This window comes from Crocuta crocuta, unplaced genomic scaffold, assembly GCF_008692635.1.
Source record: "Crocuta crocuta isolate KB4526 unplaced genomic scaffold, BGI_CrCroc_1.0 scaffold25, whole genome shotgun sequence".
Lineage (NCBI taxonomy): Eukaryota > Metazoa > Chordata > Mammalia > Carnivora > Hyaenidae > Crocuta > Crocuta crocuta.
Genome location: NW_027532015.1, coordinates 18,465,436 through 18,481,427, shown reverse-complemented (window position 1 = coordinate 18,481,427; position 15,992 = coordinate 18,465,436). Strand labels below are relative to the sequence as shown.

Genomic DNA, 15,992 nt, shown 5'->3' with positions numbered 1-15,992 from the left:
AGCACTGAGGTAAGGGGCTCGTCAGTTTTTCACAGAAAAGGACAGAGCTGGATGACAATGAAAGACACAAAGAACCATTGTTGCGCCTGGGAAGTCCCACCCAAAGAACAATAAACAGGAGGAAACACAGAACAGAGAGTGCTTTCTTTATATGGTTCAGATGACAGTGTTTTCAGAAAGGAATATAGAAGCCAAATGACCAATTAAAAAGTGAAATAGTGATAATGAGTGTTTACATAAAATGAAATATGGAAGGAAATCAAACACTCTTTCACTTCCACTTGACTTTCTCCAAATTTTTAAAAGGCTTGTGTCAAGTCAGTCCAGTTTTGCCTTATTGGCAATAGATATATTTTATCAGACATATCTATGCAAAAAAAAGAGAACCCAATCGGCATCGCTCCGGGATATAGGGAAGGATGGATGTAGGGAAGTACATGTGTGACAAGAGGGTCTCCACCCTCCTCATGCTCCACTCTTCATGTCCAAAGTGTCTTTAACCTGACACGTTCGGATCACAGAAAACATCGTCCCCCAGCACAGAATTATGACCACAAGTGTGTGCTGCGCGTCATGCTGCCGAGTACCGTGAAACATATGAGCAGCTCAAGAGGGTGATTTCTGTGCGGAGAAGATGAAGAAGAGGCCCCACACACCAAGGGCTCTGCTTTATATGGTCTTTCCACATGTGGAGGTAATGCTGTCATCCCTTGAATCTGAAAATGAAAAAAGTAAACAACGCCAGTGATTGAAGAGCAGGTCTGCGGCCAGGCTTCCTCAGCCCCCCACTTTTGCAGGGTAAAAGGGGTGGGTGGCATAGGGTGGCTGCTTAGGGAGTCAAAGTTCAAGGGAGTTGGAGCCTTAGGGATTCTGAGGGAGGTGGAGAAGAAAGCCAGATGCGCCTTTGGGAGGAAGAGATACAAACCAGGCTCTGCTGCCTTTTGAAGCTCTCATCCCAGCCTGTCCCCACTTTATTCTAACCTTGGTTTAAGAGCCAGTCTCCCTCTTCAAAGGAAGTGGAATCAGGAGTTTTAGGGTCAACCCAAGCAGTTATTGAACAAATAAACTATCAGACATATCGAAAGACAACCGATATGTTGGATTCATGGATAGTTGTCTGTTCCTTAGACTTTACCTGTAGGGCATTAGGTAAAATGTGACATCGGGTTTCTCCGAAGATGAAAACAAAGTAGGGCTTACCGACCACTCCGCGTTGTCTGTCTTGGAGCATCTCACGTTCACGGGCAAGCTAAGGACAAGCTTGTTGAAGGAGAGACCTTCCTTTTTAGCCCATTTAAATTTATTCATCGCGTCCATGAAAGAGAGGTTTTTATACTGCTTGGGGCTTTTGATAATGAAAGGCCAGGTCCTGAATTTAAAATAACCACAATTGGTCATATTCAGAACAAAAGCATGACATGTTTCCATCACCTTTCAACATTCTAAAATAGACCTCATATTGGTCCAGTTTTACACACATAGAAAACTTAATGGAAAGGGTTGATAAACTCAGCAGCAATTGCCATAAGAAATACATACCAAGTAAGGATTCTTTTGGAAAGAATGAAATTCCTTATTGTAGTAGCAGATGGGTACTACTCTAGACAAATAATTTTGACTCAGAAAGCTTCCCCAGCCTCAAAACTCCTTGCTTATTTGTTTTGGCTCTAGTGAACAGCGTAACTTGGTATGCATTCTGTTCTGCAGAATGTAACGCTAAAGGCAAAATGAAGAAATCTGTAGGTTTTTAAAAAGTAAGATGGGGTGCCTGGGTGGCTTAGTTGGTTAAGTGTCCGACTTTGGCTTAGGTCATGATCTCACAGTTCGTGGGTTCGAGCCCCGCATCGGGCTCTGTGCTGACTGCCAGCTCAGAGCCTGGAGCCTGTTTCAGTCTGTGACTCCCTCTCTCTCTGACCCTCNAATTCCGAGACCGAACCAGTCAGTGTTCTAAAAGTTCTACTGAGCCAAAAAATACTCCGTAGAAGACAGACTCTTGCTTCTGCTTGCTGCTCTCAAAGACACATGCTAAAGGAAAGAAGAGATCCCAGAATGAGACAATCTTCTTGATTGATACTCTTCAATTGATGTCTTTCATTAAATGTAAGTTATTTTTTTTATTTTTACTTTTTTAATTTATTTCTAGAGGAGAGAGAGAGAGAGGGAGGGAGAGAGAGAGAGAGAGAGAGAGAGACAGCGTGAGCAGGGGAGGGTCAGAGAGAGAGGGAGTCACAGACTGAAACAGGCTCCAGGCTCTGAGCTGGCAGTCAGCACAGAGCCCGATGCGGGGCTCGAACCCACGAACCGCGAGATCATGACCTAAGCGAAAGTCGGACGCTTAACCGACCAAGCCACCCAGGCGCCCCTAAATGTAAGTTTTATATTATTGATTCCTGAAAAAAGGAAAAGTGTAAGGAAGTGTTGGAACACTACCGGATTTACATGATAAATCCATGGATCTTCCCGGATATTATCATGGGTAACGAGCTGGTATTTGCTCCCATAACATCTTAAGAAGATATTTCAGGGATTTCGGTAATTACCAACTAATTAACTTCCAGTTGAGGAATATATACTTTTAATATTAGATCTTCACAACTTCTTCATTTATTTATGCCTTTAATTACTCTCTAATACACACAAGCTACTCAGTCACATTGAATATTATCTTTTTAATTAAATTAAACATCTTTCATTGACTTTTAAAATAAAAATAAATTTTAATGTCTAAAATAAAATTATTTCCCCCTTACTCTAATGAGCGAAACAATGAGTAAAACATTGGGTAATTCTGTCTCCCTCTCTTTGTGTTCCTCCCCCGCTCGCATTCTGTCTCTCTCAGAAATAAACACTAAAACAACGTTCTAATCAAATATTAAAAATAAAATTTGCTTTTCAAAAAAAAAGATGTCTTTCTTGAAAAAAAGAAAATCAATTTCATAACTGGTGAGAAATGCTGAAAAGGAAATCATCGGGCTGTAATTCCCTAAAACACCTCAAGGTGGCACTGGAATCTGTACTAAGGTGCTAAAGTGTCCTGAATCCACAGCGCTGTTGGCTGCCTTGCTGGGAAGAGTGAATAGTGTATTGTACGCAGATGAAATGTTTAAAAAGCTTTGCTGCTAGAATAAATCAGGAAAATAGTATTTTTTTTTTAGATTTCACAGCATAAAGTAACAGAAATGTTGTAAGCAAACTTCCTAATTTACTGTCAATATAAGAAAAAAGATGTAGAAAAGGGCAAACCTAACAGTTTTCACTGAGACAAGCATCACTGAGGCTGGTGACCTCCGGACATGGTTGTGAGCCTCTCTGAGGTGGCAGCTTGACTGATACTTATTATCTCCTCTCCATTTCTGCTGACTTTGTTCTGGCCTCTATTCTATAAGGACATCACTTCAGCAAACCTCCTCCCCTCTCCAGTCTACCCTACACCGTACACCTCCTGACTGTCCCTGGAGAGAAGAGAAGGAAGAGACAGAAAGAGGAAAAATCTTGAAAAAGTAAATATTTACCCTGAGTATTTTTCGTTAAAGGACTTAGCTTTATTTAAACATTTTTTAATGTTTATTTATTTGTGAGAGAGAGACTCAGAGCATGAGTGGGAGAAGGGCAGAGAAAGAGGGAGATACAGACAAACCAGGCTCCAGGCTCCAATCTGTCAGCATAGGGCCCAACGTGGGGCTCAAACTCACGAGCTGCGAGATCATGGCCTGAGCTGAAGTCGGACACTTAACCGGCTGAGCCCCCCAGGTGCCCCTAAAAAATTTAGCTTCAAACCAGAAACAGGTAACACTGAAGTAGCAAGTTCTGCTCTCACTGGGACTGGGAGTTGGTCACGGACATTGGGAATGGTCTAGAAATTCAAACAGTTATATTTCTGCACATCTGAGCAGGGTGTAAATGTCTACCCAGATGCATATATAAATAAGAGGGTATTATTTATGTTTCACTCTAGTTGATAAAAACAAATTATATTAACGTGATGATTTATTATGGGTGAGAAGTTTTCCTTCATAAATTTAATTGACAAGTTGATTTTAAAAGTATATATATAAATCAAACGAACATAGACTACCCTAAATAATTCTGGGAAAAGAAAAAAATGACATTTTGGAACTTACATGCTCTTATTTCAATACTTCTCATAAAACTATGATAACAGAGTGATATGAGAGAAAGGCTAAACTTGAACATCAGTGAAACAGAATTTAGAGTCCAGAAATAGTCAATATATGATCTAATGATTTTCAACAAACATTCCAGGGTAATTCAAGAGGAAAAAGGTGGGGTTTTTTCATCAAATGGTTCTTGAGTAACTTGATATTCATATGAAAAAGAATGAACCTAAGTATTTACCTCATAACGTACAAGAATTTACTCAAAATGGATCATCAACCTAAATGTAAAAGCTGAAAACTGTAAACATTTTAGGGGGAAAAAAAACAAGAAAAAATCTTTACAACCTTGGGTAGGTAAAAATTTCCTACACAGAATAATCAAAAGCACAAAATAAACCCCAAAAATATGATTAAAAGGTCTTCAAAAAATACAATTAAAAAATGAAAATGAAAATCTCCACAGACTAGGAGAAATTATTTGTAAAATGTATCTGACAAGAAGCTTGTATCTTAAGTATAAAGAATTCTTTAAACATTATAAAGAATTCAGGTGCCTGGGAGGCTCAGTTGGTTAAGGGTCCAACTTTGGCTCAGGTCATGATCTCACAATTCATGAGTTCAAGACACAAATGGGGTTCTCTGCTGTCAGCACAGAGCCAGCTTCAGATTCTCCGTCTCCCTCTTTCTCTGTCCCTCTCCTGCTTGCGTGTGCTCTCTCTCACAAAATAATAAATACATAAATAAATAAACATTAAATATATATACATATATATAAGGAACTATATTCCTAACTATATTAGGAACTCTAACAGCTCAGAAATAAGAAAACAAGTAACCTGAGGCACCTGGGTGGCTCAGTCAGTTAAGCGTCCGACTCTTGACTTCGGCTCTGCTCATGATCTCGTGGTTCTTGAGTTCGAGCTCTGCCATCAGGCTCCGCACTGACAGCACAGATTGTGCTTGGGAATCTCTCTCTGTCTCTCTCTATATATACACCCCTCTCTTCACTTGTATTTGTGTGTATATGTGCTTTCTCAAAATAAATAAATAAACTCAAAAAAACTTAAAAAAGGAAAACAAGTAACCCAATGAAACAAAGAACAAACATTTGAACAATTAAAAAGAAACATATATAAATGAGCAATAAACGCATGAAAAGTGGCTCAACACTGTTAGTCTCAAGAGAAATGGAAAATAAAACCACAATAAGGCACCACTACATACACATTAAAATAAATAAAATCTAAAATATTGTAAATACAAAACACTGGGAATAATGTTAGGCAATAGTAGCTACTATTCATTATTGGTGAGAATGTAAAAAGGTACATCATTTTTTTAAAAAAATTTTTTTAATGTTTTATTTATTTCTAGGAGAGAGAGAGAGACAGCGTGAGCAGGGGAGGGTCAGAGAGAGAGAGAATCACAGACTCTGAAACAGGGTCCAGACTCTGAGCTGGCAGTCAGCACAGAGCCCGACGCGGGGCTCGAACTTACGAACCGCGAGATCATGACCTAAGTGAAAGTCGGACGCTTAACCGACTAAGCCACTCAGGCGCCCCAAAGGTACATCATTTTGGAGAATATTTTGAGAGTCTTAGGAGATAAACATAAATTTAGTATACAATGCAGTGACTCAACCGTTCCGTCTTAGTTCAGTGTTTTTATACAAATTAAACAAAATTATGATTTAATGTTTTTATTTGAAACAGTGCACAAATTATAACCTTTATAACAGTAATTTATTAATCTTCATAGCAACACCTCCATAGAAAGACATCTGTAATAACCTTCAATTAATGTTAGTATTGTTTATTTCTTTTTTATTTTATTTACTTATCTTGAGAGAGAGAGAGAGCACGTGCATTCGAGCAAGTCAAGGAGGGACAGAAAGAGAGAGGGAGAGAGATAATTCCAAACAGGCTCCATGTTAGCACTGAGCCAGACTCAGGACTCAATCTCACAAACCTTGAGTTCATGACCTGAGCAGAAATCAAGAGTCAGACACTCAATGAACTGAGCCACCCAGGTGCCCCAGTATTGTTTACTTCTAACAGAATTTGAGATGATTGTGTCTTCTTTTTAAAACCTTTTCTTCTTCAGTCTTAAAACCCCTATAATAAGCATGTGCAATTTTTACACAATATAAACACAAAGTGATTTTTCTTACAAAGAAAAATACGAACACGACCCTTGACTCTTTTTTAGAAGTAGAATAAATTATATCAAATTTTCCATCACATCAGCCTCACTGGAACTACGAAGTGTTGATGCGTGGTGCAGCAGAGAATACAGAATTTATCTAAACTCATGATCTATTCTGTTATCTGATCTTTATGAGTGTTTTGTTTTTCCTTAAGCCTTGCCAGATCTGTAGGAGGTAGAGAAACACTGCATCCCCTAGAACAGACAAATCCCGAGACAGGATATAGTGGTCTCTGTGTTTCTATCAGTTCCTCCTCTAATCCTAGGATTGTTACAGAATGTTTAAAATAAGACAAAGCACCTAACTGATCATTATATTCAAAGCAAAGAATATGTGATTTGAGGTTACATTTTATAGGATATTCCTCTTTAGTACTGTACCCTGAAACCAAATTTCCAATATTCTTTTAAATAAAATAGAAAAAGAAATCACCCAAACTATTTCTCTTTCTGATCTTTTAGCCAGCACCTTGTTGGTTTGGCTTTCAATAGCATTATGTCAGTATGATGAGCTAGCTTGAAAGTCTGATTTAAAGCCTACACATTAATTTTATAACAGAGGCTTCTTTTCACTCATATTTTTGAATATGTAAATTTAACCATGTAGTTAAATGGTTCCATGTGGGCAATGACATCTCAAAACTGGTCTTGTTCTCTGATGGGATTCTCCGTGTCTTTTTAAGTAATGAAAAACCCAACTTCAACATTTCCTGGGAGAGACCACAGGGGTGGACTCAGAGGTCTCTGTAACATGGAAGTGGAGCATTTTCAGAGGATTTACACAAGTTGAACACAAAAGGAAATGATAAGGCTGTACAATACACTTTGAATCTCCTTGCCTTATAAAACAAACAGCTTTGAATGTCCATGTGTTTTCAACATTCTCTCAGATTAATCCTTGAATAGGAGACGTTTCTAGCCAATATGTAAAAAAAAAAACAAAAACAAACAAACAAACAAAACCCCCACAATATTCTAAAGGGAAAAAAGGCTACTAAGCATTTGTAAGGAACAATATTGATATTTTAAACAAGATTATCCTCTAGTGCTTTATAATGACAGATATAGACTTCTGGCGGTCATTGGGTTTTCTGGATAGGAACTCACTAGAACATATTCACCAATAGTAAGTATAATTCAAAAGAAGAGTGCTCTTAGTTTATAATTTACAATCTCTATAATATTTTGGAACAGAAAGGTAGACCATAATTATATTCTACTTCAGTGAGTGCACTTGCTGCAGTCTCATTGAGTGTTTTTTAGTCCTTAAACATACTCCCTCAAAAATTTATGTGTATCTTTTGTCCAGTTTCATCAATCTCTTTTATGTTGAAAAGTCCTAATCATTAGACAATTCTTCCTTATATTAAAACAAAGTCCATGCTCCAAAACTTCTACCAACCACTCTAATTCTTTGTGCTATTACTCAGAACGAATAAAATCATTTTTCCTACATCAGCCCTACTATATTCAAAGCAGAACTTTTGATTTCTGCTTCAAATATGTTTCCCTACAGTATTCACACATCCTTATTTACCCCTTCCTCTTCTTTTTCCCTCATCATCTCCCTGCAATGCCATCCACCGACAAGTCCAGTGTGTACTATCTTGAGAAAGTAACCTGCTTGCAACCATTTCTCACCAGCTCTACTGCCACCACCTTGGTCCTAGACACATTCACCTCTCAACTGGGAAATCACAATAGTCTCCTGGTCGGTATTATTATTTCCAATCTGGTCCTCCTAGAGTCCTTTCCCAATTCGGTAGCCAAATCAATGTTGTTTATATCCTACAGTGGGTTTTCTTTGCACTTAAAACCCAAAGTCTTTATGTCACCTATAAAGTCCTACATGATCTTTATGTCAACAGCAAAGTCCCACTTGAAGACAACCTCCTCACTTACTCTCTACCATATTTCACTCTCTTCCAGCCAAACTCACCTTCTGGCTGTTCTTTGAACATGCTACCTTCATACCCACCATAAGGTCATTACAGTGGCTCTTTTCTCTGCAAAGAGTATACTTTAGATCTTTCCATAGCTGCCTCTTAGACAAATCACTTAGGTCTCTGCTCAAACATATTCTCCTGCTGTGGATTGAATGTTTATGTCCCCTCCCCAAAATTCATATGCTGAAATCTTAACATGCAAGGTGGATGGTATTAGGAGGTGGGGTTTTAGCGAGGTTATTAGCTCATGAGGGCGAAACACTCATGGGATTAGTGTCCTTCTAAAAGCAGCTTGAGAAAGCTCCCTTGCACCCTCTGCTATGTGAGGTTACAGGGAGAAGATGGCCATCTACAAGGAAGTAAGTCTTCACCAGACACTGAATATGCTGGTTACTTGATCTTGGACTTCCCACCTTCCAGAACAATGAGCAATAAATTTCTATTATTTATAAGCTACTCCGCCTATGGTATTTATGTGATAACAGCCTGGACAGACTGAGACACCTTCCAGAGAGGCTTTTACTACCCTAATAACAACAGCTACATACTTTCTTCACTGTCTCAATTATTTTCATAACTAAAATTTTATATTTATATTGCTTATTGCCTCTCTACCACTGTGGAATATAATCCCAAGAGGGCAGGCATAATATGTATCTTGCCTATTATTTACCTTAAGTAGTTTCTATGATGTGCAATTGTGCAGACAGAGTGAACATAGCCAGCCTGAGACTTCTATCCTTAGAAATGCCCATTTGGAAGGCTGCCCTTTGGCTGATGTCAGGGAACTTAATTAGTAAACAATTTCCTATACTGATATAAAACTTTCTCCAAATGAAGAGTGACTCATTGTGCCTAGATTATTTGTACACATAATGCAATTTATGTTGACCATCTGCTTTTCTTCTAAGACTCTAGATTTTGATACTTACCAGGCAGAGGACACCTATGTAACCAGCCCTTCATAAAACCTCTGGGTATTAAGTCTCTATGAGTGTCTCTGGTTGACGACACTTCATGCATTTTGTCATACTTTGATGCTAGTGCTATTAAGTACATTCTGTGTGACTCCACTGGGGAGGCCCCCTGGACACTCGTACTGGGCTTCCTCCGGATTTGATCCATATCCCTTTTCCTTTTGTTAATTTTGCATTGAATTCTTTCTCTGTAATGAATATCAGCCATGAACACAATAATAGGCTGAATCCTTTTGGTCCTTTTAGAAAATCACTGAACCTGGGGCGCCTGGGTGGCTTAGTCGGTTAAGCGTCCGACTTTCACTTAGGTCATGATCTCAAGGTTCGTGGGTTCGAGCCCCACGTCGGGCTCTGTGCTGACTGCCAGCTCAGAGCCTGGAGCCTATTTCAGAGTCTGTATCTCCCTCTCTCTCTGACCCTCCCCTGCTCACGCTGTCTCTCTCTCTCTCTCTCTCTCTCCTAGAAATAAATAAAATAAATAAATAAAAAAAAAAAAAGAAAATCACTGAACCTAGCAGGAGTCTTGGGGACCTGGACATACCAAGGAAGAAGCTCACTTTGTCACTCTCGTCACTAAAACCAATTAAATAGAATAGGGCTTAAAAAAATTCTATAACATGGTGATAAATCCAATAACCATGAAACAAAGCCCATCTTTCTCCAAAGTATACTACCCCACTATGGAATCATTCACTACTTACGTGACTGGCCTATAGATCTCCTTAACGCCAATGAACTGAAGTTGTTCCATAATGTCGGGAATACTTGCACATCGAGTAAGATTAATTCTTGGGTAATAAAGAAGGTATGAAAGACACATTTCATTCCTGGTGCTTAGTCCTCCCTGAAAACGGAGATGTTTTATTTAGAAAAGTATTATGTTCCACCAAATCTGACACAGTACACAAGCCACCAATGTCATACAATTCCATCCAATATTGAAATGTAATAAAATCTTAAAGCTGAAAAATAATAATCTCGTTGGCAATTTTGTTCTCAAAAAAGGTAGAGATACATTGAAAAAGTAATAGAAATATTTCCATCTCTTTAAAAGTTGCCTTTCTTCAACAACCTAATAATCTCTTTCAAGTTCTGTTCATATCATGTGAACTTCTCACCACAGGGAGGATTATGGGAAGGTTTGGTTAACAGGGTACCAATCAGTCAGTTTGATGGAATCTTTACCTAATTGCACTGAATTTTCTATAATCTTGTTTTCATGTGCATAGACATCAGCAGATGCATACCATAGGGAAGACAGATTTCACATTTTCATCCAGGTAGTAAATTATCTACTGAAATTAAACAGGTCAAAAGTCCTTAGAAGAACAGAATCTAGAACAGAATCTAGAACTGCTACAATATATTATCCACGCTATTGAATTTTCAACCAAAAGTTATTAAATATAAGACAAAACAGGAAACTGGGAACTGTGCTCAGAAAAAAAGTTAGGAGCAGAAACTGACTGTGAGAAGATACAGATGCTGGATTTAGTAAAAACTTAAAAACAGATATAAATATGTTCAAAGAGTTAAAAAAAAAGATGTTCAAGTAATTAAAGCCAAATACACTAAAATGAGTAAACAAATAGAGAATGACACCAGAGAAAGGAAAACATAAAAAAGAACAAAATAAAACTTCTAGAGTTAAAAGTTATCATCTTTGAAAAAAAAGTCACAGGATAGGTTTAATTTATGGCAAAAGAAAGAATCAGTGACCTTGAAGATAGACCAATAGAAAATTTCCAATCCAAAGGACAGAGAAAGAAAGAAAAGAAAAAAACTACAGAAAATGAAAATATCCCAGAAAATATCTCAAAATACAATATTAAATGTTCCAACGTACATGTAATTAGAATTCCACAATGAGAAGGAAGAGAAAAAAAAGATAGAAAAAATATTTGAAAAAATAATGGCTGAATCTTCCCAAACTTAGTGAAAATATGAACTTACAGACCCAAGAAGGTCAACAAATGCCAAAGATAAATATGAAGAGAGCAATACCTAGACACATCAGCCATATAGCTGAAAGCCAAAGACAAAGAGAACATTTTGAAAGCAGCAAGAGAAAAATGACACACAGCATACAGACGAACAATAATAAAAATGACAGCTGACATTTCGTCATAAGTGATGGAAGTAACAAAAAGATACTGGGATTAATAAAGGAGCTCCTGGGTGGCTCAGTTGATTAAGAATCCTACTCTTGATTTTGGCTCAGGCCATGGTCTCACAGTCATGAGATCAAGCCCCGCACAGGACTCCTCACTGGGCATGGAGCCTGCTTCAGATTCTCTCTCTCTGTCCTTCCCCTGCTAGTGTTCTCTCTCACTCGCTCTCAAAAACAGACAGACAAAAAACATATTGGGGTTACATATTCAAGTGCTTCAGGGAAAAATAAACTAACAAAGAATTCTGTATCTAGTAAATCATCTATTATTCAAAAACGAAGGCAAGGAGCATCTGGGTGGCTTAGTTGGTTAAGCATCCGACTTCGGCTCAGGTCATGATCTCATGGTTCATGGGTTCGAGCCCCATGTCGAGCTCTGTGCTGACAGCTAGCTTGGAGCCTGGAGCCTGTCTTTGGATTCTGTGTCTCCCTCTCTCTCTGACCCTTCCCTGCTCACGCGGTCTCTTTCTCTCTCTCAAAAATAAATAATACATTTTTAAAAAATGAAGGCAAAAGAAAGACTTGGTAGTATCATTCATAGTTACTAATGCAATGGCTAATACGCAATGATTTTATAAATTGCAAAATGCAATGGGTTGCACTTGATGAGCAAAGCAGGATTGGGGAAAGGAAGAAGCTGATCTGCAAATGAGGTTGCAAGTGATGCCTCAGTAAATATCATATTTAACTTATCCTTCAGCTGGGATGGCTATTCATAGAGGTACCACATTGTTAGAAGGGAGCTGGGCAACTGCATCTTCCCATCAACCAGTCATCGGCTGCTGGCTGCCCCAATGCAGGGGGAATAACTTCAAGTGAGGTATTCCCTGACACCAAGGGTAGTGCCCGGTGAGTCATATTTTTAGTGGCTGTGGTTTAGCTGTACTGGACCTGAAGAGGGAGAGTATCCAGGCAGACCACCAAAATACACACTAAAATAACAATTTATTATGTCTGTAGTAAAATATTTTCTGCAAAGAAAATCATATACAAGGCACAAGATAAATAAAGCCAACATCAGTGGGCTGGCTGCACTCTGCTCATTTTTAATCCTCTCTTCCCCACCCTAACTGAAGACAATGATTATCTTACTATTTGATTTATCATTCTATTGTTTTTCAGACTCTTTACACTCAGTTTATTGACGTATGTATGCATCCCTGAATGACATTTTAATTTTGTATGTTCTACAACTTTAGATATGTTATCATATCTGTTGCAAATTTGCCCTTTTCAATCAACATTTTGTTCTTCAGGTATATCCATGTTGATAATGTGGTTTTTGTTCATTAATTTTTATAGACATATACTATAAATATATCGTATGAACATATTCTAGTGTATTTATGTGTTCTCCTTTTGATCAAGAGATGGGCTGTTCCAGCTTTTTGTTCCTGTACTGTTACATGTTACTATGAATAATTTACATATTTCTCTCCTGGAACACTCCTGCAAAAGGAACCTTAAGATGAAATCTATACAGGAATGGAACTTGGTAGAATGTATATGAATATCCAGCTTTACTAGATGATGTCATGCTTTTTCCCCAAAGTGGTTTTATAAGTTTACATTTAGCACTGTGTAAGGGTTCCAGTTTTAGCACACTGTAATTGCAACTTTAAATATTGCCAAACCGATGGGTATAAAATATCTCATTTTGGTTTATATATGCATGATACTGATTTCAATTGAAATTGAACATCCTTTCAGATGTTTATTACCTATCTGGGCTTTTATTTCTGTGAACTGTTTTTGTCTATTGCTCCTTTTCTATGGTATGTTTGTCTTACATTGCTGATTTATGAAATTTCTTTTTTTTAATTTTTGTCATCTATATACCCAATTGTGCTAATATTCTTTTATGGAAAGTCCATCCTTTGCCACTTAAATGAATACCGTGACTATTCTAAACCATATTCCATATTCAAACCTATATTCCATATAGGCAGTTATAGGTCAGTCTCCAAAACTCCCATTATGTTCTACTGTTCTAATTGGACTCAAGTACACTATCGATCACCATAGCTTTAAAATAGTCTTCGTATCCAGGAGTTTGTCTCCACCTTTTACATTTTAGTAGTGTCTTGCCTATTATTAACCTTTGCTCTTCTAGGCAGATTGTAGAATCAACTGGTTCTATATAAAAGCTGAAACTAAAATTTTTAGAAATACATTTTTTAAAAGGAGAAAAATGTTTGCAGCTATGACTAGACAAAGATTTCTTAGGTAGGATACAAAAATCTAAAGTCATAAAATTTCTGTGAAATTTTTACTGGTATTATATCAAATTTTTAGGCCAATTTGAATAAAAAGATTATTTTATTATGCTTTTCTATCCATGAACATAGTATCTCTTCATTTCTTTTGGTGTACTATAGTGTTTTGCAATCAAGATTTATACTTTTTTCCACAGAGACCAAATATATCTAATATTAGATTTTACTTCTATAGAACTTCTTGAGATAGTTTCTTATATACTAAACTACAGTTAATTTTAGATATCAATTTTGAGGAGGTTTTTGATGTAGAGAATTACAATGTCTGTGAATTCTGTGTTTTGCTTCTTTGTTTCTTCCTTTCTGATCTATGGATCTCTTTTTTTTCTCTTTTCTGTAATATGTTGAATAAAAATAGTCATAATAAATACCTGTCATCTCCCTGATATTAAACTAATACTTCCAATATTTCAGTTAATTAGATATTTGCTAAAGATTTTTCATAGTTAAGCTCTATCTGGTTAAGACAATTCTCCCCTATTCCTGCTTTGTGAAATGTTCTTTTTTTTTAATGACTGACTTAAATTTTATCAAGTTTTTCTTTCTGCCCGTATTGACGTGGTCACATGTCTTTTTCCTTCAGTCTCTTAATGTAGAATGATATTAATATATTTTCTATTTTAAACCAATTTTACATTCCTTAGCTAAGTTAGACCCAAATTTGCCTTAACATTTCATTTTTATATGACGCAGAATTTGGTTTGTCAATACTCTGTCAAAGATATTTCCATCAAGTGCATGTTGTTGACCTCTTTCATATTGTCATTATCAAATTTTAGTATTAAGAGTATGCTAACTTCATAAAATGAGCTGGTGGAAAGCGTTCTCTGGAAGAGATTGGGTAAGGCATGAATGTTTGTCAGGACTCCCCAGTAAATCTGTTTGGTCAGAAGACTGACCTTAGTTAGGGTCACACAATTCATTCTTCCTTTTGAAGTCTTGATTCATCTAAGTCCAAACTCAAGCAGATGGTCATTTGTGATCATAGGCCTTTAATAAGTTTTGGTGAGGAAAAACTAAAAGATTAAAGATAGCTTTTCATGAAAGAGTGAATATATTACACTGCAAATATTGCTATAGTATCACTAGTTAACCCGATAAAGTGCTAATTTCACTATTATGATGTTTCATGCTCAAGAGGTTCAGGAATTTTGCCTCTGAATGAGGATGCTTTTACATTTTCTCCTCTAAAATCACAGTTTATTTCTCTTTCTCCACAAATGAATTTTAATAATAATAAAAATTTTCTTACCCAAGTCATCCGGGCTCTATCTTTTGTGTTGTAACGACACTCAGTAATTAGATTATCTCCCTAAAACATAAAAATAAAAGCTTTCAGATAGGCGTTTTAGGTTGCTTTATTTATCTAATACATTTGTAGACCAATAGTTTTATTTGCTATATGAGTAGATTCATTAAGTAATTTGATTCAGGGAAACCTTTGATCTACTTAATTCTAAGAATGCTAGTATAATGAACAAACAAACAAACAAACACAAATAAGGCTCTCTCCGGCCAAACTCCACCATGTTCTAGCTGCATGACCTTAAGCGAGAAAAGAATTATCTGGGCACAATTTATTAATTTAAAAACTAATTATATAAAATAGCTATTGTTTTGCACAGCTGTTGTGAGGAGGTTAAATGATATAACACACATTCAGTTCTTAGATTAAATGTTCTTAGTTTCTATGTTTCCATAGATACTAGTTATTGTGTTACCTCTTCATTTATATAATTTCCTTTAAAAGTCTTTAGTCAAGTCTTTATTTCCTTGCTTCAGAATTCTGAAGCAAAATAATATTAATTTATTGCTCCAGTGTTTTCTAACCTTTGAACAATTCAGCACACATGGCAAATAATTTTTTATGGCTCACCACTCAGGTAAATGGACAGAAGGCTATTCACAGACCAAAGACAGCTTGCTCTGGGTGTTGGTCCCTAGCTTTGCTCACCCTGGACTACGAATCAAAAAGTGCCAAGATCAACATCGTCACACACCACCCTTCCATTATAAACCCAAGTATTGCTGCAAGCTCTATTGCAGAGTATAGTATAATTAGTTCTGTCCAAAAACTTTGTCAAATGAAGGAATTGTCCTTATATTCATTTTTACTGAAATGTAACTTCCCCAAACTATCCTATGGTATATAAAAAAAAAATCTCTGAATTTTTCCATTACCAGAATTGCAACCCAAAGGTTTACTGGAAAGTTCGGTAAGAAAAGAGTAATGTCTGGTACTCAGAACCGAAGTTTTTATTTTCTTTTTAAAACAACAACTTGACTTGCCCCTGGGAATA

The 15,992-nt window shown here is 36.9% G+C and overlaps 1 protein-coding gene across 1 annotated transcript in view; it reads right to left on the bottom strand.

The window, feature by feature from the left end:
* Window positions 1–280: 280 nt before the first annotated feature.
* The window catches only part of MOXD1 (monooxygenase DBH like 1), an 83,699-nt gene continuing 67,987 nt past the window's right edge, over window positions 281–15,992 (bottom strand). Inside the window, exons 9-12 of the mRNA XM_077775988.1 lie at window positions 14,945–15,004; window positions 9,948–10,090; window positions 1,201–1,369; window positions 281–716 (exon numbers count right to left, since the gene is read on the bottom strand). Coding sequence (XP_077632114.1) covers window positions 546–716; window positions 1,201–1,369; window positions 9,948–10,090; window positions 14,945–15,004 — 543 coding nt within the window. The 3' untranslated portion in view covers window positions 281–545. The remainder of the gene's footprint in view (window positions 717–1,200; window positions 1,370–9,947; window positions 10,091–14,944; window positions 15,005–15,992) is intronic.